Below are 27,904 nucleotides of genomic sequence, written 5' to 3'. Positions count from 1 at the left end.
TGTAGTCGAACACTGGAAACACTGGCTCAGGCAGCAATGTGAGTCAGGTGGGGATCATTTACCGTCAGGGAGGAAGGTCCAGTGCACTTCCTGCATGATGGTGAAATTCCCGGAGTCATAGCTCCGGACCACAGCCCGAAGCAGTGCTGTCACTGCCTCATCCCACGCGGCCACCTGCTGGTTCAGTACCACCAAGGTCAGATCGTGGCAAATGTGGAGCAGGAGCTGGAGAGAGGACCAGAATGTCAATTACCCACAATCCTATGGCAGACATGAAGGAAACACCAGCACCATACCTAACTACAGATAGAAAACAAGTATGTAGAATCAACACCTTCCTGCCCCCTCCCCCATCGAGGTACTGAGGCTTGAACTCAGGGTTTGAGTTCTATCACTTAGCTTTTATACTCAGGGCCAGCATTCTACCACTTCAGTGAAATATCTACTTCCAGCCTTGGGTGGTTAACTAGAAAAAGGAGTCTCATGGACTTTCCTCCAGATGCTGACTCTGGCTAGCAATCCTCAATTCTCTGCCTGCTGAGCCGTGACAATTATAGATGGTCAATTCACATTTGTGAAAGGTCCTCTAGTCTCCACCACACACCTTTGCAGCCCCACCTTTTCTGCTCAAGATTAGCACTACCATAGGAGTCACAGCAGCACCTCCACATTTTTGGTGTTTGACTGGAGATAAGAATCTTATAGACTTTTCTGCCCAGGCAGGCTTCAAACCTTCATCCTTAGATATCAGCCTCTTGAACAGCTGGGATTACAGGCTTGAGCTACCATAGCCTAGCTTGTATTTCTGTATTTTTTAGACCCTTGAAAAAGGGAAATATTTACCTAATACCAACTTTAAAACTAACCAACTTTTTACTTAGTCTGAAGGATCTTTTTAGATACCCAGGGCTGCTTTAACTAGTTGATGGCAGGGAATGGAGCTTGAAGTCAGGGCCTGGGCATAGCCACAGCTTAACCTGCAGTGAAATGAAGATAGGAATTTCACAAACTCTCCTACCTCGGCTAGCTTTGAACCATAATCTATGAACCATAACCTTCAGATCTCAGCCTCCTGAATAGCAAGAATTACAAGTGTAAGTCATTAGCACCTGACTCTGAAACTGCTTCAGTCTTCTGAAGTGCAATTATATTTTCTTTCTCTATTATACTGATATGGACTGTGGAAGTCTCACTTCTGAATGGTTCAAGTCAAAAGCTGGTGAATATGGGTACCTGTTTGGAAGGTGTGTTATTTGTAGCAGATGGGTATTTCACATCTTGCAGTTTCTTCAAGGCTCCATGATATTTCGCCGGCGTGTCAAGGTTGAAGACGCTTTTCCACACTGCAGTCACTCTCTGCACAAAGGGCCCTTCTGTACTTGTTGCCCAAGTGTGGTAAGAAGCGGAGGAGCTTCTGCCTTCTGGAAGCTGTTTTTCCTCCAGATGTTTGCACAATAGCTCAAGGAGACAAAATACCAGTCTCTGACCCTGGGACCCAACAACAAAAGAGGAAGTGTTCATTACACAGGGGCAGCACTGAGGTTACCTACAGCTTTCCCAGTTTCTCAGACTCTCCTTTTCAATCTGCAACATCTGAACCCTGTCCGACGAGCTTTCTGAACAACCTGAGTCCTGTGGGAGGGGAGTAAGAGAGGTAAAATCTGACAGGCACTTTCCAGATGTCTTTTTGGGGATGTCTACACTTGGAGGCCCCCAAACCACTTTTTTTTGGGGAGGGGGGGCAGTTCAAGGCTAGAACTCTACCACTTGAGCTACAGCACCACTTCCTGATTTTTCTGTTTAGGCGGTAGTGAGGAGTGAAGCCCAGGCTTCATGCATACTAGGTAAGCACTCTACCACTAAACCACATCCCCAGCCCCCTAACCAATTTTAATACCACACAACCTCAGCTGGATTATGATGGCTCAAGCCTGTAATCCTAGCTACTCAAGAAGCTGAAATGTAAGGATCACGGTTCAAAGCCAGCCTAGGTAGGGCAGTCTAAGGAAGGCTGAGGTCTGAGGATCATAATTCCATGAGACTATTATCTCCAACAAACTACTCAGAAAAGTGCTGAAAGTGATGCTATGGCTCAAGTGGTAGAGTGTTAGCCTTGAGCACAAAGAGGCTCAGAGATAGTACACAGGCCTTGCCCCCCTCCCTCCCCTTCTCCCCTGCCACAGAATTACTGTGAATGACTACATTCTCTCTTAATCTGAATATGGCAACAAACAATCCCAGAGCACTTAAGTAAGATATCATGGCCAGGGCTTGCTGTACTCTTCTAAGGATACTTCCAAATTGGTTAATAATTTGTGTCACTGGGGTTATTCACTTTGACTAGAAGAGGATTTGGATCTTTGATTTTCCCCCCCTTTTCTTTGGGGTGCCAGTCCAGGGGCCTGAACATAGGGCAATGGTGTTGCCTGTACATTTTTGTTTTTTGGGGGAGGTGTTGGTTGTGGGGCTTGAACTCTGGGCCTGGGTGTTATCCTTGAGCTCTTCAGCTCAAGGCTACCGCCCTACCACTTGAGCCACAGCCCCACTTCCCATTTTCTAGATAACAGTCTCAAGGCCTTTAGTGCCCAGGCTGGCTTTGAACCTTGATCCTCAGATCTCAGCCTCCTGAGTAGCTAGGATTACAGGCATGCATCACTGTACCGGCGTGTCCCAAAACCTTTTTGCTCATGGCTAGACCCTATTACTTGAGTTATAGCTTCACTTACAGCTTTTTGGTGGTTGATTTAGAGAGAAAGTGTTTTGCCCAGGCTGGTTTTGAACTGTGATTCTCAGATCCCAACCTCCTTAGTAGCTAGGTTAATCAGTGTGAGTTACGGGACCACTCCTTTTTTTCTTTTTGCCAGTGCTGGACTTGAGCTCAGGGCCTAAGCACTGTCCTTGGACTTTCAAGGCTAGAGCTCTACCACTTGAGCCTCAGCACCACTTCTGGCTTTTTTTTTCTATGTATGTGGTACCGAGGAATCGAACCCAGGTCTTTGTGCATGCTAGGCAAGCACTGTACCACTAGGCCAAACTCCCAGACCTGACACCCTCCTTTTATTATTTTCTTTTTGCTGGTTGTGGGGCTTGAATTCAGGGCCTTAAGTGCTATCTCTGATCTTTTTGAACTCAAAGTCTGGGCACTGTCCCTGGGCCTCTCTGTGCTCAAGGGTAGTACTCTGCCACTTGAGCCACAGTGCGACTTCTGGCTTTTTCTGTTCGTGTGTTAATGAGGAATCTAACTCAGGGCTTCATGCATGCTAAGTAAGCACTCTACCGCCAAGCCACATCCCCAGCCCTCTCTGAGCTTTTTGCTCAAGATTAGCACTCTACCAGTAAGTTACGGCATCACTTCCAACCCTTTCTTTTTAAGCAGGAGGAATTAATTACCAGACTGACCTGCAGATTTTCATGTAGCTGCAAGGCTTCCTGGGCTCCCACCCAATTCTTGGCCAGCAGCAATTCTTGGGCACATCTGAGAGCCAGTGAAGCAGACAGCTCATTTTCTCCAACAATTGCAGCCAGCTCTGCAGCTGTTCGAAGTGATGCAGCATCCCCCTTCTTGGCCAAAACTTTGGCTGCATCGTAAGCAGAAGTGGCACCTAAATAGCTATAATATGAATAAAAACCCAAAGCAGAGAATCATAAACATCTAGTCCCATTCCCCAGAAGACAGAATTGCTTCTTTTTTTCCACTTTGCTGCATGACACCTACAGTCTTAGGTGTCACTGTGTCAAGTTGTTTCTATGAAGGCTGAGGCCAGGACAGCTCAGAGAGACAATCCCTACCAGTCTCCTTATGTAATGGTTTAAGACAACTCTTTAGAAAAAAGTAACAATTCTCAGTCTGCTACTCAGGTTTATTGTTTGTTATGATATACAGAAATCCTAAGGAAGAAGGAAAGTGGGAGAGAAACATGGGAGGGAGTAACAATGTTCAACAAAAAATGTACTCACTACTGTAACTCCTCTGTGTATCACTTTGACAATAAAAAAAAATTCCTAAGGAGGTAGGAATGTAAAAGGCTAAGATGCTTTCTCTGAGTTGTGTAAACTAAGTCCCCAACTTTGTATCTGTGCCCTGTGACCCGAGTTATTCTCTGCTGTCGTTACTTTATAACTACCCTGGATTCTGGAAAGAGAAGATTCACTGGTGTCATGTGTGGAAGGCAAACTACCCCTCAAACAAGCAATGCCTTCTCTTTACCATCTTAAAAGAAAACAGCCCAGGGGCTGGGAGTTTGGCCTAGTGGTTAAAGTGCTTGCCTAGCATGCACGAAGATCCGGGTTCAATTCCTTGGTACCACATACATAGGAAAAAAAAAAGCCGGAAGTGGTGTTGAGGCTCAAGTGGTAGAGCTCTAGCCTTGAGAAAGTCCAAGGACAGTGCTCAAGCCCTGAGCTCAAGCCCAGGACCAGCAGAAAAAAAAAAAAAAAAAAAAAAAAAAGAGCCCAAAATCAGGAGACTACCTTGTTTGTAGTCTATTCCAGTAATAAAATGACAGCTTGTTCGGAACTTTTCCAAGGACAAAGACTGGTCAACCAGGCCTCCCTCATCTATTATACTATTTTAACTATGGATACCTTCTCAATCCCTGCTCCCAACTCTCCCTATTTAATCTGAAGTCAATGTCTGCACCCGTGAAGACTGCTGAAAATATAGTGGAGTAACTTCTCATGGCTGGCTGACACGTAATAAACCTCCTTCCTCTGCCCCTCAGCAGGTCTATTTATTTGGCATATGGGGGTTAATGGGCCAGACTTCCTAAGCTGGGAGTCCTGGACTTTGGGCTTGGAGTCTAAAAACTTGGTTTCAGAATCCAATAAGATTGATAAGCCTGGGTGAAAATATGTTGTATATACTGTGTGCACAGATGGAAATGTCACAGTAAAGCCTCCTTATAATTACAAATGTTTAATTCATAAAATAAGATTTTCTAGCTCCTTATCTCCATTTGTCACTACAGAAGGGTAACTCTTGTCCCGCTCTTCCTGGCAGAAGCCTTTCTATGTTCAAGAGCACATGAGTTCCCCTCAGGCTTACCATTTGGCTGCTATGGCATAATGGCCATCTCTTTCCAGGATGGTTCCCCAGCTGAGGTAAAGGTCCTTCAAGACGGGGTCCTCGGGCCTCAGCCGGGCCTTGGCAACTGCAATAGCTTCTCTAAAGACAAAAAAAAGTTAGTTCAGTATTGTTTTCCCCTGCACCAGTACTGGGGAGCTTAAAAATAAGGCTCACCATCTCCTTCAGCTTTTTTTGGTTTTCCACCATTTGAACCATACCCCTTTTTTCTGGGGCTAGGTGGAAATAAAAGTCTATCAGATTTTTCTGCCCAGGCTGGCTTTGAGCCTTGATCCTCAGATCTTTTTCTCCTGAGTAGCTAGGATTACAGGTGTGAGCTACCGAGCCGGCCTGGTAGCAACTTCAGTAAATATATAGGCTCTAAAAGGGGCTGGGAGAAAGGATAAAGAGGGCCTTTTGTGCTAAGTCCCTAAAAAAAAAAAAAAAAAAAAAAAAAATTCCCATTGCATGGAGCAGTTTAAAACATGCTCTGTTCAATGGTTCACAAGATCAATAGTTTTTTTGTTTTGTTTTTCCCCTACAGTCACTCATGGGGCTTGAACTGTGGGCTTGAGGGCTGTCCCTGAGCTTTTCATCAAGGCTATTGCTCTACCACTTGAGCTACAGAGCCACTTCCAGTTTCCTGGTGGTTCATTGGAGATAGGAGTCTCAGACTTTTGTGCCTGGGCTGGCTCTGAACCATGATACTCACATCTGAGCCTCCTAAGTAGCTCAGATTACAGCGTGAGCCATGGGCACCGGGCAAGATCAACAGTTTTTAAAGAAGGACCTTTGGATTTCTGTTGGGAGGGTTTATGAAGTCAAAATCATTTTCTAATAATGCAAAAAAATTATCTGACCTCTCGAAACTGTTGACGGGGTTGAGAATGTACTTAGTGGTGGAGTGCTTGCCTAGCTGAACACTGGTGACTCATACTTGTAAATCCTACCCATTCAGGAGGCTAAGATCTGAGATTCGAAGTTCAAAGCCAGCTCAGGCAGGAAAGTCCCTGTGAGACTCATCGCCAATTAAGCACTCAAAAAACAAAAATGGCACTGTTGCTCAAAGTTGTACAATGCTAGTCTTGAGTAAAAAGACAATGCTCAGGCCCCAAGTTCAATCCCTGAGAGGAACAAAAACCAACCAACCAACCACCCACCCAAATATTAAAAACGTGTTGATGCTTGTACTGACTGGGCAAAAGCAACTGTGGACAAAACTATTGATCAGGTAAGAATCAATGCAGAGCCTTTGTCATGGTGTAACTAATACCCGTAATTCTAGAATTTAGAGGGTGAAGGCAGGTTAGAAGCTAACATGGATGACTGAAGGTTTTTGAATTCTTTTTTTATTTTTGGTCTCTTGTGAGGCTTGAACTCTGGGCCTGGGCACTGTCCCTGAGCTGTGTTCATCTCAAGGCTAGCACTCTCCCACTTGAGCCACAGCAACACTTCTGGTTTTCTGGTGGTTAACTGGAGATAAGAGTCTCAAGAACTTTCCTGCCTGGGCTGGCTTTGAACCTTGATCCTCAGATCTCAGCTTCCTGAGTAGTTGCCCTGTAGTTTTTGAATTTTTAAAAAATAAATAAATGGGTATATGGAAAGCTTTGAGGAGGGCTGGCAAGAGTCTGTTTCCAGCCACAGGTGGATCACAAAAAGGAAGATTCCCCAGGTAATTCATTAAGTTCTTTTTTATTGGGCACTGTTAATGGGCTTAAGGACTCCCATTCTTCCTTAGCTTTTTCGCTCAAGGCTAACTAGCACTCTACCACTTGAGCCACAACTCTGCTTCCAGCAGAGTTGGTGGTTAACTGGGAATTAAATATCTCAAGACTTTTTTTTTTGGCCAGCCTGGGCTTGATCTCAGGGTCTGAGCTTGGGGCCTTAGGCTTTCTCAAGGCTAGCGTGCTACCACTTTAGCCACAGCATTACTTCCGGCTATCCTATGTATGTGGAACCGAGGAATTGAACCCAGGTCTTCATGCATGCTAGGCAAGTACTCTACCACAAATCAAACTCCTGGCCCTTGTCTCAGATTTTTAACTCATGACCCACAGGTCTCAGCCTCCTGAGTAGCTTGGATTACAGGAGTGAGCCACTGGTACCCAGTTAGATTTTTTTTATTTTTTGTTCAGTTGGCAAAAGGGTAGCAGTCTAACACTTGAGCCACAGTGCTACTTCTGGTTTTCTGGCAGTTTAATTGAAGATAAAGTCTCATGGACTTTTCTGCTGGGGCTGCCTTTGAGCCATGATCCTCAGATCTCAGACTCCTGAGTAGCGAGGGTTACAGGCATGAGCCACTAGCGCCCAGCTTGATTTATTTTATGCTTGACTCCTCTAATTGTTATTACTTTAACAAGAAAGTTTTAATTATATGTGATGGCTGACTACTGGTCAACTATTGAACCATACAAACCTATAGAAGTGGTTTGACTTGAGCAGCTCCACAGCTTCATATACTTTGTGGATGGAAAGCAGGTGAGATGCAGCCTTGACGTGCTGATCCTGGAAACACAGCTGCTTGGCAAAGGCTTCCACGGCCCACAGCCACACATGATAGCCAGCTTTCCAGAAACAAAAAGAAGGCATGTTTGGGTTAAAACTGCCTAGTTTAGGATCACTAAAAGAAGCAGAACATTTACTGATGAATTCCTCTCCCCATTCTCACATTCTAAAACATACATTGTTTCCTTGTATAAAAGGTTTTAAACAGGTCAAAGGACACAAAAAGGTATGGCAGCTAAGGAAAGTGACAGTGCTGGCTGATGTAATCAATTGCCACCAGCAATCAGGAAGGAGAATGAGGCGAGACAGCAGTGTTGATGATACCATGTTTCTTGCGCTGCATGCTGTTATATTCAGGGTCAACAGTTAAATAACACGAGCCAGACGCTGCTGGTTCATGAGGCTGGACTCTTTGAGGATCAAGGTGTGAAGCCAGCCTGTGCAGGAAAGCCCGTGAGACTCTTTATCTCCAATGAACTTCCAAACAGCTGGGAAGTGAAGCTATGGCTTACGTGGTAGAGCCAGTCTTGAGCACAAAATCTCTAGGACAAGGCTGGGAATGTGAAGCTCTGGGTTTGATTCCTCAGTACCACAGAAACAGAAAAAGCTAGAACTGGTGCTATAGCTCAAATGGTCGAGTGCTAGCCTTGAGCAAAAAAACAGCCTAGGGACAGGACCCAGGCCTGGAATTCAAGCTCCAGGACTGGCAAAAAAAAAAAAAAAAAAAAAAAAAAAAAGACCAAGTCAGGGACAGGGACAGTCCAAGCCTTGAGTTCAAGTCCCAGCACTGGCAAAAGAGAAAATAATAAAAAGGAAAAAAAAGAAAGGGGGCTGGATGCGGTGGATCACGCCTATAATCCAAGGTACTCAGGAGGATGAGATCTGAGGATCAAGGTTCAAAGCCAGCCTGGTACAAACAGACCTGAGACTCTTATCTCCAGTTAACCTCTAGAAAACGGCAAGTGGGGCTTGCTCATGGACAGACTGGTATCCTTGAGCTGAACAGCTCAGAGACAGCACGCAAGCCAAGTTCAAGCCCCATGGCCCACAAAGAAAAAAAAAAAGAGAGAGAGAGAGGGGAAAAAAGAGAGGGGGGAAAAAAAAGTAGTAATATTCTGTTGGGTACTCATTTCCTGATACACTTCATCTCTTAGCCCTCAGAGCTCTATTCTGTGTCAGAATGCACTAATTGCTGTTCAAAGCCAGCCTGGACACTAAAGACCATGTGAGACTCTTATCTTAAAAAACAAAAACAAGTAACTGATAAGTGCAGGTTACAGGTATGTTAAAAATTGTATGCGTTTATTGGTCAGCATGATGTTTACACATGCTATGCTTTGTCCCTCAGATCTGGATGCTTGTGTTCTTGAGTAGCCATGCTAAAGTGCTGGAGTCTTTTAAGTGTGTGTGTGTGTATGGGAGGAGGGGGGAGAAGAGAGCACAAGTGGATGGTAATTGGGTCATGGGGGACTACTTGGAAAGACTGATGGTGATCTTGTGAAGTGGACGAGTTCCTAAACCGAAGGAATGGTTATTAAAAAGAGCTATTGGTATGCAGATTTAGTAATATAGTGTGTATACATAAGGTTCACTTTTTTGGGGGGGGAGGGGGAGGTCATGGGGCTTGAACTCAGACTGGGCATTGTCCCTGAGCTCTTCAGCTCAAGGCTTCTGCCATACCCCTAGAGCCAAGCCACACTTCTTGGTTTTTATAGGTTAACTGGAGGTAAGAGTCTCAGGTCCTTTTGTGCCTGGGCTGGCTTTTAACCTTGATCCTCAGATCTCAGCCTCCTGAGTAGCTAGGATTACAGGTATGAGCCACTGGCACCCAGCCTGTAACTGTACTTATATTTAATTATATGATTAAGATTGGTACCACTAAGAGCTAGTGAACATATAGCCTAGAGATGTCTGTGTGTTTGTTGAGAACATACCTACTGGTGCCATAGCCACAAGATTGTCTGTCAGCTCTCCTCGTTCTGCTGCCGTCTGAAGGACACCCTTTAGATCTCCTTTCCAAAGCATCAGCTGGTGAAATAGTTCAGGGTGGCCATTTTCCAAGTGACCTTTCCCTGTTTGGAAAAGATAATATTTGAGTGAAGTTTAAAAACCATTTCAATGACTTCTAGAAAAAGAAGGCAAAGTGAAAGAGGAATTATGTTTCCTACCAGAATTATCGTAATGGGGATAAAAGCCATTTGGTAATTTATCAACTCAACTTCTTTCCTCACATCTTGTTAGTTAGGAGTGACTTTTTAGGGTATGAGGAATATGTATGAAAATGCAAGTTGTAAAAGTAACTATAAAAAGGTAGGTGCGGGGGGCTGGGCAGTTAGCCTAGTGGTAGAGTGCTTGTCTAGCATACATGAAGACCAGGGTTCAATTCCTTGGTACCACATACATAGAAAAAAGCTGGAAGTGGTGTGGTGGCCCAAGTGGCAGACCACTAGCCTTGAGAAAAAAAAAAAGCCCAAGGACAGTGCTCAGGCCCTGAGTTCAAGCCCCAGCACTGGCAAAAAAAGAGAGTTGATTTTTGGGGCCAGGAGCTTGGCCTATGGTAGAGTGCTTACCTAGCATGCATGAAGACCAGGGCTTGATTCCTCGGTACCAGGTACATAGAAAAAGTCAGAAGTGGTGCTGTGGCTCAAGTGGGAGCTCTAGTCTTGAGAAAGCCCAAGGATAGTGCTCAGGCCATGAGTTTAAGTCCCAGGATTGGCAAAAAGAAAAAAAGCGAAAAGGTTTTAAAAAAGCAAAGGAAAAAAAAATATGAGACAGGCACAGTGGCTCATACCTGTAATCCTAGCTATTCAGGAGGCTAAGATCTGAGGATCACGATTCAAAGCCAGCCTGGGCACTAAAGTCCGTGAGACTCTTATCTCCAATTAACCACTAGAAAACCAGAAGTGGTGCTGTGGTTCCAGGGGTAAGGCAAAATAGCCTTGAGCTGAAGAGCTTAGGGACAGTATCCAGGCCCAGAGTCTGAGCCCCACAACTGACCAAAAAAAAAAAAAAAAAAAAGAAAAGAAAAAAGAAAAGGGGGGTGCTGGTGATTTATGCCTGTAATCCTACCTAGCTATGGCTGAGATCTGAGGATTCAAAGTCAGCCCAGAGAAGTCCATGAGACTCTTACCTCTATGCTCTGCAAAAAGCACAAAGTCAAGCTTGGTTCAAATGGTAGTTAATCCTTGAATGAAAAAGCTAAGGGGCAGTGTATAAGCCCTGAATTTAAGCCTAGAGCACACACACACAAGTAACCATGACAATACCACAGAACATACATATTGGATGAGAAGATGACTGGATTTGTCTCACCTTCAGTCTCAATCATTCTGTACAGGGTAGGCCTGTCTGTGAAAAGCCCCAGGTGAAATCTTTCCTCAAGATCAGCAGACACATCCTCATTTCGCTCTGTACATTTAAAATGACAAACATATATATACCTATATATTTATATACACATAGCCTATATTGCCCTTGTTTACCCCAACAGAAATACTTGTTTTGGTTACAAAGGAAGCAAAATATAGTCAGGGGTTTGTGGCTCATACCTATAAATCTAGCTGCTGAGATCTGAGTATCACAGTTTAAAGCCAACTCCAATGCTCAAATAAACCTTCAAGATTCTTATCTTCAATTAAGAAGCAAAAAACTAGAAGTAGAGATATGGTTCAAATGGTAGAGTGACTGCCTTGAGCAAATAAATTTGAAACAAAAGCCTCCAGGCCCTGAGTTCAAACCCTGGGAACCGGCCCACTCACACCTCAAAAGCCAAAAAACAAAAACAACAAATCCCTAAAACTCAAATGTGAAAATGTAATTTTTTTTTTTTTTTTTTTTTTTGCCAGTCCTGGAGCTTGAATTTAGGGCCTGAGCATTATCCTTGGGCTTTCCGCAAAGCTAGCATTCTAACACTTGAGCCTTAGCACCACTTCTGGTTTTTCTATGTATCTGGAATCAAACCCAGGTCTTTGTGCATGACAGGCAAACACTCTACCACTAGGCCATGTTCCTGACCTGGGATTCAATTTTTACTCTCTGATTTTCAAAAAATTGCATTTTCTTTCTTTCTTTTTTGTTGGTCATGGGACTTGAACTCTGGGCCTGGACGCTATCCTTACCCTTTGAGCCACAGTACCATTTCCGATTTTCTAGTGGTTAATTAGAGATGAGTCTCCCGGACTTTTTAGTTCTGTCTCGGGCTAGCTTTGAACTGGGATCCTCAAATCTCAGCCTCCTGAGTAGCTAGGACTACAGGTGTGCGCCACTGTGCCCGGCTAAAAAGTTTGTATTTTCAACAGAGGATCCAGTATAAATATATATATTGTAATTTATAAAATTACTGTAAAACTCCACAATGAAGTCATTATTAAAAAAAAAAAAGCACATATACAAGTTTACAAGTTTCTATGCCTCTGACAAGACACTAGAATCTTGTAATAGGGTGGCCTGTAGGAAGAAGGGGCAAAGGCATAAGGGGGTGGGAAGAAGTTACATTTTATAATATTATGATTTCCATTTTATTACCTGTCACCCTTTTGAAAACATAAAATTTAATTAGGCACTCACTGGTGGCAAATGGTAATACTAGCCACTCGGAGGCCTAGATCTGGAGAATGGTGGTTCAAAGCTAGCCCAGGCAAAGAAGCAAACAAACTCCATCTTAAATTAACAAGCAAAAAGCTAGACTGTAGGTATGGCTCAAGTGGTAGAGTGCAGGCTAAGCATGGAAAGTAAGCTAGTATGAGACCCTGAGATCAACTATGAGTATAGGAAAAACAAAAACAAAGAAAAAAAAAAACCATCCAGAATTAAAATAATGAAGTCACCCAATACCAAAACAATGGTTATTAAGTAATGATTTGAAAAGCAGGAAACAAACATACACCCTCCATAAAGAAAAAACTTTCATGACATATTTTAAAGGAACTGTTGAATGGATGTATTTTCAATAAGGAAAAATTTTTTTTCTACCTAAAGACTATCAGTGGGAAGAACAGTGGAATAGATTCATACCCAGATAGACCAATACCAATTCTTTTTTGTGTGTGTGTGTGTTGGTCATGGCGCTTGAACTCTGGGCTTAGGTGTTATCCCTGAACTCTTCAGCTCAAGGCTATTGCTCTACCACTTGAGCTAGTACCACTTTCAGTTTTCTGCAAGGTTTTAATTGAAGATAAGAGTTTCATGGACTTTCATGTCCGGCTGGCTTTGAACCTTGATCCTCAGGTCTCAGCTTCCTGAGGAGCTAGAATTACAGATGTGAGCCACCAGCAGCTAGCTCCAACACACCAATTCTGAGACTCATATTGAGAAGGATAAAGCAGAGGACCACACCCCAAAGAGCAAAGGCTACGAAAGAACGCAGAGGTGACACAGAAGCTCACGCCTGTAATCCTAGCTACTCAGGAGGTTGAGATCTGAGGATCAAGGTTCAAAGTCAGCTAGGGCACTAAAGGACCTGAGACTCTTATCTCCACTTAACCTGCAGAAAACAGGAAGTGGGGCTTGGCTCAAGGGTATGGCAGAAGCCTTGAGCTGAAGAGCTCAGGGACAGTGTCCAGGCCGAGTTCAAGGCCCATGACCCACCAAAAAAAAAAAGGAACGGGGCCGGGAGTTTGGCCTAGTGGTTAAAGTGCTTGCCTAGCATGCACAAAGACCCGGGTTCGATTCCTCGGCACCACATACATAGAAAAAAGCCGGAAGTGGTGCTGAGGCTCAAGTGGTAGAGCTCTAGCCTTGAGAAAGTCCAAGGACAGTGCTCAGGCCCTGAGCTCAAGCCCAGGACTGGCAAAAAAAAAAAAAAAAAGGAACGTAGATACAGTTAATTTTAGATGTTATTTTACTCGTATGATCAGTTAAACATGCATCATTGATATACAAACCCACAGATGCATGTGTGTTGATCAAAGTTTATGTCTTTACCTTTGGAGTGTTTTGCAGTGGCCAGTACCAAACAGTCATGATGAAGTTCCTCTTTGGACCTGTGGTCCAGGCTTGTACTCAGAGGAAGCATGGACCGAGCTTTCCTCTTCTTGATCGAGGCTTCTGAAATACAATAAAAGAATGCCAAGCTGGAAAGTGGGTAAGAAATAAAATGGAATGGATGTCTATTGCATAACTGCACTGTACCAGAGTGACCTGTGCCTCTAGATACAAAGATTCTAAATCCTACATTAAACTATCTAGTTAATGTCCACAACATACCCAAAATGCCCTTGGTAGCATCAATGAAGCAACAGCCACCGCGATAAAACATTTTATCAGATGTTAAAAACAGTTCAGGGGCCAGGAGCGTGGGCTAGTGGTAGAGTGCTTGCCTAGCATGCATGAAGCCCCGGGTTCGATTCCTCAGTACCACATACACAGAAAAGGCTGGAAGTGGTGCTGTGACTGAAGTGGTACAGCACTAGCCTTGAGAAAGCCTAAGGACAGTGCCCAGGCCCTGAGTTCAAGCCCCGGGACTGGCAAACAAACAAAAACGGAAAACACACACATTCACAAAAATCTATTGCCCATAACTAAAACATAAGCAGAAAATCCACCCTATTTTATCATAAATCCTTGAGTTCTAAGTTGCATATAATAGTTTAATTAACTTTAAGAGCACATTTTGGTTATTAGATACTAACCTGATTTCTCTTTAGTTGGTTCCTTTTTCAGTAAAGTAACTTTGTTATTAATAATGACTTTTGACTTTTCAAAGCTGGAGGAAACCGGACTGCAGATAATTGGTTCTCTAGCATCTAAACCACGGGGGAAAATAAAAACAATGCTTGACATAAGAATTGTGCAGAATCTAATTCTCAAAATAGAAAGCATTACCAAGCTTAGAAATTCAAGTTTACCCATACTAGGCATACTTTGGAAAACTGTCCCTTGTCTATCTTACTAAGGAAAAATTTAAATTTCTAGTCTCTTCAACTTTGTATCTGAGAACAAAAAGTATCTAAACTCTGCTCAAGTGACCAGGCACTTAATATTTGGATTGCCAAGTGCCAACTACAAATTTAGTTATACAAAGAACCACTTTAGTAATGGAGAATAAGCTGCACATGATAGAGACACAATCCTAAAGGCATAGATTTGGAGGAAAGAAAAGGTAATCTGCTGATCAACTCCAGGAAGCATCCCTTACGGGCAGCCATTTGGTGATACAGCAGCCAAAATATGTGAAGCTTTATTTTCCCATGCTATGGGTCCAACAGCTATACATAGAGAGGATCAAAGATTCGAGTAGACTATGGCTTTTTGCCACTTCAACATAGGGTCAGAGGTGTGATTCTAAAGGTACAGATCTTGCCTAGAAAGCACAAGGCAGAGAGTACCAATCCCAGGACCATCATTTAAAAAAAAAATCCACTTCCTTTCTTCCTTCTAGATTAAATAGAAGTAAATCATAACAACTCTATATTATCTGATATATTTATTCATTCAACAATCCATAAGGACCAGATAGTATAATGAGTATAAGAGTAAAAGTGCTATTTTACCCAATAATAACTTTTTCTCTTTCATGAACTGGGAAAATTATTATTTTGGGGGGGTATGGGGGAGGGGAATTGTAGGGCTCAAACCCAGCCTGGGCACTGTCCCTGAGCTCTTCAGCTCAAGGCTACCACCCTACCCTTGAGTCAAGCTGAACTGGGAAGATTATTATGGAAGATTAGTGATCTCTCAGACTTCTCAGAGCTTATACCCCAGCTTAACTGTTCATAATTCTTTTTTTTTTTTCCCAATAAGACAAAAAGCTAGTAATGAGATCAAGGTAAGATGGTGACACTTTGCAGTTCACACTGGAGCAGTAGCTCTGAAGCCCAGACATTTGTAAGCAACAGATGGGGCTGAAGATGTCACATTGTTAAGTCTCTTTTCCTTAAAAGTCTATGTACACACTATCCTTATTTCACCTTGTCCCATGGTGTTACTCTGTCTAGTTTTATTTTTTTTTTATTTTTTTATTTTTGTAATTAGTAAAAGGGTTACATGGTATTTGCCAGATAGAAGGTGCATTAATTCACATACATTGATACCCTTTCACATGTCTTGGTAGGCCCATTTCCCTCCCCCCCCAACACCCCCCATCCTCTAGTTTTATTTTTTTAAAACAAAACTTGACCTTTTCTATTTCAATCATCCAGCAGATTCCCTTTAACATTTCAAGGGGATTTATTTTAGAGAAATGATGTTTTAAGAAAAATTAATATGATTTCCAAAGGCACTGAAGATACTACCTAAGTTAAAAGGTGGGAAATAAGGTAGGTGAGATAAAGAAGTTTCAAACTGAGCAAGGACCTGGCTTAGTGTACGTTGCCATGATGAAATCTTATGGGTTAGTGAGTAAATAGGTGATTCTGCACATACCCACGGAAGTGAGGCCACAGGGTAAGTCTGCCTCCGGGGCTTCTTCTTCACCCTCCTGGTCCGACACCCCATTCTCTGTGGGTACTGAATTTTCCTTGGTCTCCTCATTTCCCTCAAGTGACTCCTGCTTTATAGGCATGCGCAAGGTAGGTTTTTTCTTCTTTTTGGCCTTTGGCTTAGGTTGAGAGAGCCGTTTTTTCTCTAATTCAATACTTTTTTTGCCTATCCCCCCCAAAATAAAAATCACAGTAAGAAAAACTTGGTTAAAGGGATCCTAGGTGTTCTCAAAACTCTTATTACATTACTCCGACAGACTTTTGCTTTTCTTTCTTTGGCTTGAATTCAGGAGCTGTGCATTGTCTTTGGATACTTTTTGTTCAATGCTAGTGCTCTGCCACCTGAACCACAGCACCACTTCTGGCTTTTTCTGAGTATGTGGTACCTGGGTTTGATTTCTCAGTACCAGAAGTGGTGCTGAGGTACATGTGGTAGAGCTCTAACCTTGAGAAAAGTCCAAGGACAATGCTTAGGCTCTGAGCTCAAGGCCAGGACTGGAAAAAAAAAAAATTCTTTGACCAAATTTAGCCTTTCCATTTTCCCTCCCCTCCTACTGCTATCCCCACCTCCCCCTCCCTACCAATGCTTTACAAAAACCCTCTGAATTACATTGAATTACATGATTTAAAGCACATGCCCCAGGACCAGCTAAAAAAAAAAAAAAAAGAAAAAGAAGTCAGTATAATACCTGAATGGTGATTTATACCTTTTCTCTTATGAGTTCAGTTTTAGATGGCAATATGAAACAGCTTCCTATGGAAGGCTTATATACGCTAGCATTTTTATTAGATGATATGGAATGGGAGTCTACACAAAATTCTCATCAACTTATATTTATCACTTAGCATTTTATCATGAGAATGAATTATGTCACCATTTAGTCAAGCACTCATTTCTTTTTAAAGTCTGTATCCTTTAGCTTTGTTCTCTCTCTCTCTGTCTCTCTCTCTTTCTTTCTTTCTTTCGTATCACTTGAATTCAGGGCCTGAGTGCTATCCCTGAGTTCTTTTGCTTAAGGCCAGTGCTCTACTATTTTCAGCTAAAGCTCTACTTCTGGCTTCTGAGTGGTTAATCGTTGCAAGTCTCAGGGGGACTTTTGTGCCCAGGCTGGCTTTGAACCACAATCCTGAGATCTCAGTCTCCTGAGTAACTAGGATTACAGGTGTGAACTACCAGCACTGCCTCCTTTGTTCAGTTTTTTTTTTTTTTGAGGGGGGGGCGATCAGTGCTAGGACTTCAACTCAGGGCCTGGGCACTGTCCTTGAACTTTCTCAAGATTAAAATATCACAATGCTGTAAGATTCACTTTTTTTTTTTTTTTTTTTACTATTTTGATGGATTCCCATAGATCCACTCATGTAACCTCCCGCTGCCACCACAAACAAAATAAAGTATTTCTTTCACTCCTAAAAGTTCTTTCTTGGGCCCGACTGTGGCCTTGTGGTAGCATGCTTGCCTAGCAGGCACGAAGCCCTGGGTTTGACTTTCTAGAATCACATACACAGAAAAATCTGGAAGTGGTACTGTGGCTCAAAGTGGCAAAGGCTAGCCCTGAGCAAAAAGTGTCCAAGGACAGTGCCAGGCCCTGAGTTCAAGCCCCAGGACTGGCAAAAAAAATTTTTTTTTTCATGTCTGTATTAAAACACATCTCCTTCCTGAGCCCCAGTCTTTGATACTGACTGCTGTCACTATAGTTTACTTTTGCCTTTTATAGGATTTCATCTAAACAGAAATTAAATAGTAATATGCTATCTTTTGTAACTGGCTTCTTTTGTTCAGTTTATTTTTTTGAGATTTATCATTTTGTTGTGTTTATTAGTACTTAGTTTTTCAGGGTAGTACAGAGAACTGGATTTTTTTTCCTCTTTCTGTTTGCTGGTTCTATGCATTCAACACAGGGAAATGTGAGCATTTGTGCACACACACACACACACACAAATGTTTGTATATATAGTATGTGTATACATATACACACCTACACATACTATATATATGAAAAGTTTATGCAGTACAACTGAACCACACCTCTAACCTATTACCTTCTAGCTTATTTATTTTTTTTGCTGAGTAGAAGTCCACTGTAGGAACTGTGTTCAACAGGTAATAAATTTCTCTGCAGAAAAGCATTTGAGCTGTTGCCAGTATTTGGAAACCATAGACAAAGCTGAATATTCTTTTTTAGAATTTTTCATGTAAACCTATCAAGTAATTTATGTAAATGTCTACCTTTTCAAATTTTTAGTGCTGCTCCTGAGACTGGGTGTTGTCTGTTAACTTCTTTTTTGTTTGTTTGTTTAGTCGTGAGGCTTGAACTCTGGGCCTGGGAGCTGTCCCTGAGCTCTTCCAGCTCAAGGTTAGTACTCTACCACTTTAAGTCACAATGCCACTTCCCATGTTCTGGTGTTTAATTGGAGATAAGTCTCCTAGGCTGTCTCTGACCATGATGCTCAGATCTCAGCCTCCTGAGTAGCTAGGATTACAGGGGTGAACCACTGGCACCCCCGCTCACGAGCTTCTTTTCCTTAAGGCTATTACTCTTACCACTTGAGCACAGCTTCACTTCCAGCTTTTTTGGTAGCTTAGCAGAGAAGGGAGTCATAAACTTTCCTGCCTGGCTGGCTTCAATCTGCAACCCTCACACCTCAGCCTCCTGAGTGAGGTATCAACTCCCAACTTCTATTTGTTATAATATAGTCTAATTGTTTCTAGTTGTTTCTACCACGTGGTCATGCTCACTATTACTCAATATTTTTGTAATGAGAAATAAATTTTTTCTGTTACTTCTTTTCAAGTTCAAACAGTCCCAGTTTTCATCACTAGCAGCAGCCACTTCAAGCTGGCTTCTATGTCCTTAGTTCTCCTTGGCTTTCTGGCACAACATGATGTCCTGGATCTTTCTATTTCCCAAAAAAGCCTTGGACTTTACAGTGAAGAATGATGCTTAGCCACCAAGCTCTAGGTGACAGGCAGTGTTTTTCTACGGCCTTGCCACCCTTGCTGGGGCTCTGAATGAATAGTGTCTTGCATGGCTCTGGTCAATCTAAGGAAAAGAGAGCGCATATTAGGCATACTCTTATGGACTCTATGCTCTGACTGACCTTGGGGAGGCCTGGAATGGTCTTGCATAGAAGTCAGCCATTTGTACACACAGAAGTCATCTGCCCCTGAATAGATGCAATCTGGATCCAACGGGGACCATGCCACACAGAGCAGCCGGCCTCGATGTCCTCGGAAGTTGCACAGAGGCTCTTCCTGGAGAGTATCCCACACCTGCATCCAACACCAATACCACGTGACAGAACAACAACAAAAGAACATAGAGACATACAAAGATCAGTTTGAAAGTAGCTGAACACAGAATAACCAAGTATTACCTATGACCGTTGTTCTATTATCCTGGAGGATAAATTACTTATTCAAAAACAAAACAGAACAAAGCTGGACTTGGTGGCTCACACTTGTAATCATAGCTACACAGGAGGTGGAGATCTGAGGATCAAGGTTCAAATCCATCCGGGCACAAAAGAACCTGAGACTCTTATTTAAAATTAACCACTAGAAAATGGGAAGCAGGGCTTGGCTCAGGTAGGGAGGCAGCCTTGAGCTGAAGAGCTCAGGGACAGCACCCAGCTCCAGGGGTAGGGCAGTAGCCTTGAGCTGAAGAACTCAAGGACAGCGCCCACCCAGGCCAAGTTCAAGACTCATGACTCACAAAAGAGAAAAATAAATAAATAAGAGCTTTGGAGCTAGGAATGTGGCTTAGTGGTAGAGCCCTTGCCTAAAATGCATAAAGCCTTGGGTTCAATTCCTTAGTACTACATCAACAGAAAAAGGCAAAAGTGGTGCTATGGCTCAAGTGGTAAAGTGCTAGCCTTGAGCAAAAGAAGTCCAGAGACAGTGACTAGGCCTTGAGTTCAAGCTCATCAGACTCTTATCTCTAATTAATCCTCAAAAGGCCCAAAATGGGAAGAATGCCAGACTGTGTGAAAAAGCCAAAGGCACTAAACCCTGTAATAAAACAAAAAAGAAAATATCAACCCAAAACATGTGAATTCTGTCTAGGTACTCACAGTAAATCAGGATGAAATCTGTAAAAAGGTTGCAGAATTTGCTACTTCTTATTAATACATTTTGTGTTGTCTAAGTATAAAATCCAGGCTTATCCTGGGCTGGGAGCGCAGCCTAGTGGTAGGGTGTTTGCCTCCTATGCATGAAGCCCTGGGTTCGATTCCTCAGTGCCACATACACACAAAAAGCTGGAAGTGGCACTATGGCTCAAGTGGCAGAGCGCTAGCCTTGAGCAAAAAATGTCTAAGGGCAGTGCCCAGGCCTTGAATTCAAACCCCAGAACTGTCAAAAAAAACCCCACAAAAACAAAAAACAAAAACAAGACTTAAGAGTCCAGAATAAACAAAATGGCTTCTAGAGCTCAGATAATCTCTCTGATGCTTCCTTAATTCTTAGGTTCAAATGCACCGTGAGGAAGCCTCAAGGTGGAGGAGAGGTTAACGACACATTACCTGTGCTGTTCCATCATATGAAGCAGACACCAATCTCCCATCATGATGTGGGCTCCACGCCAGACTGGTAATCTTGGCTGTATGTCCTGAGAGGGTCCGGTAGGGCTCTGTTATGGTCACTGGAGACTCAGGATTGCTCTCTAAGAAAAGGATATAGAGAAAGGCCACAGTCAAAATTTTCAGAATTTCCTTCTGAAAGCCAACAAAAGGAAAATAATAAAGCAGGTGCCAGTGTAACCCTAGTTACTCAGGAGGCTGAGATCTAAGGACTGCAGTTTAAAACTAGCTGGGGCAGAAAAGTCCCTGAGACTCTTATCTCCAATAAACTACTCAGAAAAAGTTGGAAGTGAGCTGGGAGTGTGGCCTAGTGGTAAAGTGCTTTCCTCATATACACAAAGCCCTGGGTTTGGTTCCTTGGTACCACATACACAGAAAAAGCTGGAAGTGATGCTGTGGCTCAAGTGGTAGAGTGTTAGCCTTGAGAAAGTTCCAGCGCAGTGCTCAGGCCTTGAATTCAAAGGACTCAAAAAAATTAAAAAGAAGAAGAAGAAGAAGAGGAGGAGGAGGAGGAGGAGGAGGGGGGAGGAGGAAGAGGAAGAGGAGGAAGAGGAAGAAGCAGCAATAGCAGTAGCAGTAGCTGCAGCAGCAGCAGCTGGAAATGGTGCTGTGATTCAAGTGGTAGAGTACTAGTTTTGAGTACAAAAGAGGCTCAGGACCAGAGCCCAAGCCCTGAAATCAAGCCTTACAATCAACAAAGAAAAAAAGGAAAATAATATATTTCTTAATATTTTCTAGGTTAAAAGGTATAAAATGAAGTTTATTATGGGGGAGGGACAATAGATAAGGGACTGGGAGCATGGCCTAGTGGTAGAGTGCTTGCTTAGCTTGCAAAAAGCCTATGTTTCAATTCCTTGGTACCACATACATAGAAAAAAACCCGAAGTGGTGCTGTGGCTCAAGTGGTAGAGTACTAGCCTTGAGAAAGCTCAAAGACAGTGCTCAGGCCCTGAGTTCAAGCCCCAGGACTGGCAAAAAAAAAAAAGGGTGTGTGGGTGTGTGTGTGGCTCTTCTAGTTGTGGGCTGGTGGCTCTTGCCTGTACTTCTAGCTCTTCAGAAGGCTGAGATCTGCGGACTATGGTTCAAAGCCAGCCCTGGCACTAAAGTCCATGAGACTCTTTATCTCCAATTACTACCCCAAACACTGGAAAGCAGAGTTGTGGCTTAAGTGGTAGAGTGCTAGCCTTGTACACAAAAGCTCAGGGATAACATCTAGGCCTTTAGTTCAATCTCCAGGACTGCCCTTCCAAACCCCAGGGAAAAAAAAAAGGCAGTTAACATTGATCAATGGTCAAGCATGGGATTATAAAAGAAAGTAGGTTGTGTGTGTGTCCACGTAAGAAATGAAGTTTGAACTAGGCCTCTCTACCTTAGTGTTATTGCTCAAGGCTGGCACTCTACCACTTGAGCAACATCTCCACTCCTGACTTTTTGTTGGTTAACTGGAAATAAGTGTCTTTCAGAGTTTTCTGCCCAGGCTGGCTTTAAACTGGGATCCTCAGATCTCAGTCTCCTGAGTAGCTAGTATTAAAAACATGAGCCATTGGTATCTAACATTTTTGAAGTGTGTGAATAAAATTTTAAAGGATGACAAAATTGCTACTTCTGAAAAAGAAGGAAACAGTAATTGAAATGCTAAAAAGAAAGTAGAGGAAGTGGTGCTGTGGCTCAAGTGGTAGAATGCTGCTAGCTGCTAGCTGAAGAGCTCAAGGAAAACATCCAAGCCCAGAGTTCAAGCCTCATGACCAACAACAAAAGAACATAGAAACATACAAAGATCAGGTTGAAAGTAACTGAACACATAATAACCAAGTATTACCTATGACCGTTTTCAGATTGTGCACATAAATGACTGCATTGTTGGAGCCTGAGGCCATTAGATAGCTGAGCTCCGGCTGGCTGCCATGCTCGTGATGCCATGTAATTGTATTCACAAGTTTGTGATGTTGCTGGATGATGCAGATCAGCTTCAAGTTGGGAACCTGAAATATTTCTATTGATCTGGAATAAGAAACATACCAAGATTGTAAGCAAGTTCAGCCACTCTGGAAAGCAGTGTGGAGGTTCCTTGAACTGAAAATATGATCCCGCCATACCACTCCTGGGCATCTATCCTGAACTCCATAACCCAGGATATGATAAGGACACCTGCTCAGCTATGTTCATCTCTGCACTATTCACAATAGGCAGGTGATGGAAACAATCCAGATGCCCTACTGCAGATCAATGGATACAGAAAATGTGGTGTATATATATACAATGGAATTCTACATAGCCAACGGACAAGATAAAAATCTATGACTCTACAGACATAATGTTTTATTACATAGATTAATATGTATCTATGACATATAAGCCCTCAGTCTAATTTTAATTATGTTCTAAAATCTAAGTGCTTGTGATTGTAGATAGATTCCCTTCTTGAATACTTACTTGTTAAATACGTCATTTGAAATATGATGTACAAATTAATGTTAATACATTCTTTAATAAATTTTTTTAACGAAAAACATAACAAGGCAAGAAATGTGATTTAACTTTATTGCCAAATGCAAAAAGCCATCTACTCCAAAGAAGACCTAATAATTCTTTCCATGTCTAAAAAGAGCATTCTTTCCCAAGCAATCCTGAGCCAACTATGGTGATTCATGTCTGTAATCCCTGAATTGGGAGGATAATGAGGGTGAGACCAACCTGAGTTCCAGGCCAACGCAGAGCTACATAGTGAAACTCTATCTCTTTCCCTGGACCCACCTCTCCCCATGCCTGTTTTCAGTCCTGGGCTTGAGCTCAGGGCCTGAGCACTGTCCCTGAGCTTTTTTTGCTCAAGGCTGGCACTTTACCACTTGAACTACAGCAGCACTTTACCACTTGAACTACAGCACCACTTCTGGCCTTTTCTGTTTTTATGTGGAATTGAACCCAGGGTTTCATGCATGCTAGACAAGCAGTCTACCACTAAATACCCACTAAGCCACAGTCCCAGCCCTATTTTTTTTTTTTTTAAGGAAACAAACACATACCCATCTTCATTGCCAAGAGCCATGATTTTGCCATCTGCTTTCCAGCTGATCTCTGTGTGCACAGGCAATTTGTACTAGAAAGAAAAACCGATTCTGACTATAAGTATGTTTTTCTCTTTATATCTTACAAATTAATGCTGACAACACAACATTTTTTGAAAAATTCCTATGGTTAACCACATCTTAATTACATGGCAGCCAGTCTCTAGGCAACTTAAAAAATTACTATGAACAAGTATGCTAAGAATAATTTATTTACTGGAATAGAGGCAAGTTACTACTGTCAGGCACGTTTAACTTATATGTGATAGCATGGATTTCAAGGTCCCTTAACAAAATGTACATATTCTTATTTTCTATTTCTAAGACTATGTGGACCTTCTTCTTGCTGGTTTCTTTAGCCTACTTCATACTTCATGGATGCCCAGCTTATTCAAATTTCTTCTTTTTTTTTTCTTTCTGGTCATTCTCCTTGAGCTGCTTTTGCTCAAGGCTAGTACTCTACCACTTGAGCCAAAGCACCACTTCCAGCCTTTTCTGTTTATGGGGTACTGAGGAATTGAATCCAGGACTTCAAGTATGCTGGGCAAGCACTCTACCAGTAAGCCCCATTCCCAATGCAACTATCACTTATATACGTGAAGAGCTCGCAAATACCTACTTCCAGTCAAGACTCCTCGTATATACCCCTGATCCTTAACTGCCATTTAAAAACTTTCTAAAGATGAGTTTTTTCTTTCTTTTTCTTTTTGCCAGTCCTGGGGCTTGAAACTCTGAAGGCCTGAACACTGTCCTTGGGCTTTCTTAAGGCTGATGGTCTGCAACTTGAGTCACAGCCCCACTTCTGGCTTTTTCTATGTATACGGTACTATGAAGAATTGAACCCGGGTCTTTGTGCATGCTAGGCAAGCACTCAACTACTAAGCCAAACTCTCCACAAGAAATTATTTTTATTACTGGATAATAATGTGTAAGTAAAATTTAGGAAAATAAAGGAATATTATCAATATATGATTGTTACAGTAACGTTAGTAACCATCAGTACAATGTTCTTTTTCTTTTTTTTTTTGCCAGTCCTGGACTTGAGCTCAGGGTCTAAGCACTGTCCTTGCACTTTCTCAAGGCTAGTGCTCTACCACTTGAGCCTCAGAGCACCAATACTCCCAGCCCCAATACAATGTTCTTTGTTTTTTGTTTGTTTTTTTTTTTGCCAGTCATGGGGTTTGAACTGGGCCTGAGCACTGTCCTTGGATGCTTTTTGCTCAAGGCTAGCATTCTAACACTCAAGCCACAGCTCCACTTCTGGCTTTTTCTGAATATGTGGCACTGAAGAATAGAATCCAGGGCTTCATGCATGCTAGGCGAGCACTCTACCTCTAGGCTACACTCCCAGCGCCCAATGTTGATTATTTTAATGAGAAATTTATTACAGTGGTCAAGGAAAAGGAAATTAACTTTTTTGTGTGCTACTACTGAGGCATGAACTCAGGACCTTGCCTTCTCAATTGGCCACTTCCCTCAAGAGCAGTGCTTCACTGCTTGACCCACAGTTCAATTCCCCAGTTTATTTTGGAGATCAGAGTCTTACAGACTTTCGTCTCCGGGCTGGATAAGAACTTTGATTCTCAAATCTCAGCCTCTGGAGTAGCCAGTATTATAAGCATGAGTCTGGTTTCTATGAGAGGGTAACTTACTGATTTGAAGCCTGAGTACACACAAAAACAAAAAGATGCCATGTAAGCATACCCATAGAATATTAAACCAAACAATTAAATGTGGGTTTCTGGATGAAAAGTATTATCACTATTATCTTTTCTGGCTTTTTAAAATCAGAAATTAGGGTTAAAGGCATGGCTTAGTTGGTAAACCATTAGCCAGTGAGCTAAAGTATCAGGTACCAACTTTGAGTCCCAGTCTTGGACTTTAAATAAAATAAGTAAATAAACAAAAGAAAGGCAGGAGAAATTATTTTACTTAAACCTAAAATGCCTACAGGAAACCCATGAGATTTAAATTTATGGCTCAATGGTGACTGCAGCTGAGGATATACACATTAATACTGTTCATACTACTTCATGCTCATTAGCTTGAATGCTTTGGATATTTGATTGCTTCCCTAAATGCCACTAAATATATGCAGCATTTCAACAACTCCAAAATGTTCACTTTATAACTTAAATTAAGCACATTATGTATCTTTTTTTGTTTATTTGGGAGAATCATAGTATCTTTTACCTTGTTCTTTTTGTTGTTGTTGTTTATCATGGGGCTTTGACTCTGGGCCTGGGCCCTGTCCCTGAGCTCTTCAGCTCAAGGCTACTGCTCTACCCTTGGGCTTGGACACTGTCTCTATGCTTGTCAGCTCAAAGCTACCATCCCAGCCCTTGAGCCACAGCGCCACTTCTAGTTTTCTAGCTTTTACCTCGCTCTTTTACTATTTATTTCAGGGAGGGATATTTTCACAAAATAAAAACAGGAAAACACTCAGCAGATCACATGATTTAAATATAAGTAACATAGCTGGGTACTAATGGCTCATGCCTATAATCCTAGCTACCCAAGAAGCTAAGATTTGAGAATTGTGGTTAACCAGACGGGGCAGGAAGGAATGAGATATCCCTTATTTCTAATTAATGACCAAAAAAACTGAAAGTAGAGCTATGGCAAGTGGTAGAGGAATAGTCTAAAGGAAACAAACAAAAAACAACAAAAAACAGGATTGGCACACACATACAAAAACTAAGACACAGGAATGCTGTTTTAAGCGAGGGCTTCTTTGCATCATCTCAACCTCCTAATGAGATGTATACTTGGGAATTTAAAAATCTTTTCATTTTTAAAAAATAGATAAAAAGCCAGGCACAGTAACTTATGCCTGAAATCCTAGCTACTCAGGAGGCTCAGATTTGAAGATTGAGGTTCAAAGCCAGCCTGGGCACTGAAGTCTGTGAGACTCTTATCTCCAATGAACCACCAGAAAACTGGAGTGGCACTGTGGCTTAAGGGGTAGGGCAGTAGCCTTGAGCTGAGGGCTCAGGGACAATGCCCAGGCCCAGAATTCAAGTCCCATGACAAAAAAAAAAAAGAAAAAATTTTAATTAGAGTTAAACATTTTTATATGATCAAAACATATAGGAAGGGCTGGGAGTTTAACCTAGTGGTAGAGTGCTTGCCTAGCATGCACAAAGACCTAGATTCAATTCCTCAGTACCACATACACAGAAAAAGCCAGAAGTGGTGCTGTGGCTTTGAGTGGTAGAGCTCTATCCTTGAGAAAGCCCAAGAACACTGCCTAGGCCCTGAGTTCAAGCCCCACAACTGGCAAACACCAGGACTGGCAACACACACACACATACACACACACACAATAAGGCTAGCTGTATATGGTGTCTTGAGCAAAAATACTTTGTGGTTGGATTTGAAAAGCCTATTTGGTCTTTTTTTTTTTTGCCATGGCATCATTTTGTTTCAAGTTAAATACTTGGCCTAAAAAGGAAGCTTTATGGTTAAGATATGAAATCTCATCATGAAACACTGCAACTGAGTGCTTCATGTCACTCAATGATAAAGTCCCCTAAGGTAACACATTCATTCACTCTGCCAACAAAGTCTGACCCAGGGTCAGGAGTTTGGCCTAGTGGTTAAAGTGCTTGCCTAGCATGCAAGAAGACCCGGGTTTGATTCCTTGGTACCACATATAGAAAAAAAGCTGGAAGGGGTGCTGAGGCTCAAGTGGTAGAGCTCTAGACTTGAGAAAGTCCAAGGACAGTGCTCAGGCCCAGGATTGGCAAAAAAAAAAAAAGTCTGACCCAGCACGGTGGATATCACTAGTGTGGTAGGTAGCATGCAAGAGGGGAACAGAGGAACCAGAGGTGAGGTTTCAGACCACAGCTACTCACTTTGGTTGAATTGGTGTCCCTGATGAGTTTGTTGATATCAAAGGCCTCTCCACTAAGCTTCCAGGGGTTATGCTGTAAGACAATCCCTTCCCCACCACAGCTGTACAAAGTAAGGGAAGGTCTGTCTCCTTCTCCTCCTATAGCAGAAAAGAAAGCTTATCATTTTCAACAACTTAAGGATTTGTTTCCAGAGTATGTCAGACTAGGAGATTCAAGAAATAAAAATCTGGAACATTTTAATACATTGGAATAAACTGTTCTTTCTATCCTATACACAACTGTAGGGAGAATTAAAAGAGATATTCTTTACTCTATGATAATTTCCAAGACACAACACATTTAAACATTTTTCTGCAACATCAATTCTGAAAATTCTCACTAGTTCCCCGCCCCAGAAATTAATTTGTAGTCACTGAAATT

The 27,904-nt window shown here is 42.3% G+C and overlaps 1 protein-coding gene across 2 annotated transcripts in view; it reads right to left on the bottom strand.

Annotated features, from left to right (window-relative positions):
- Gemin5 (gem nuclear organelle associated protein 5) overlaps positions 1-27,904 on the bottom strand; it is a 49,503-nt gene that overhangs the window by 6,435 nt on the left and 15,164 nt on the right. For both annotated transcript variants that reach the window (XM_090320882.1, XM_090320883.1), the window contains exons 11-25: positions 27,485-27,621; positions 23,586-23,659; positions 22,382-22,563; positions 20,506-20,645; positions 19,084-19,255; positions 15,929-16,150; positions 14,197-14,310; positions 13,490-13,612; positions 10,880-10,975; positions 9,502-9,639; positions 7,479-7,626; positions 5,045-5,164; positions 3,400-3,610; positions 1,234-1,488; positions 63-225 (exon numbers count right to left, since the gene is read on the bottom strand). In XM_090320882.1, coding sequence (XP_090177008.1) covers positions 63-225; positions 1,234-1,488; positions 3,400-3,610; positions 5,045-5,164; positions 7,479-7,626; positions 9,502-9,639; positions 10,880-10,975; positions 13,490-13,612; positions 14,197-14,310; positions 15,929-16,150; positions 19,084-19,255; positions 20,506-20,645; positions 22,382-22,563; positions 23,586-23,659; positions 27,485-27,621 — 2,295 coding nt within the window. The remainder of the gene's footprint in view (positions 1-62; positions 226-1,233; positions 1,489-3,399; positions 3,611-5,044; positions 5,165-7,478; positions 7,627-9,501; positions 9,640-10,879; positions 10,976-13,489; positions 13,613-14,196; positions 14,311-15,928; positions 16,151-19,083; positions 19,256-20,505; positions 20,646-22,381; positions 22,564-23,585; positions 23,660-27,484; positions 27,622-27,904) is intronic.

The sequence above is a fragment of the Megascapheus bottae genome, chromosome 29 (assembly GCF_031878675.1).
Source record: "Megascapheus bottae isolate mThoBot1 chromosome 29, mThoBot2.hap1, whole genome shotgun sequence".
NCBI classification, from domain to species: Eukaryota; Metazoa; Chordata; class Mammalia; order Rodentia; family Geomyidae; genus Megascapheus; species Megascapheus bottae.
This window is presented reverse-complemented; position numbering and strand designations above follow the sequence as displayed.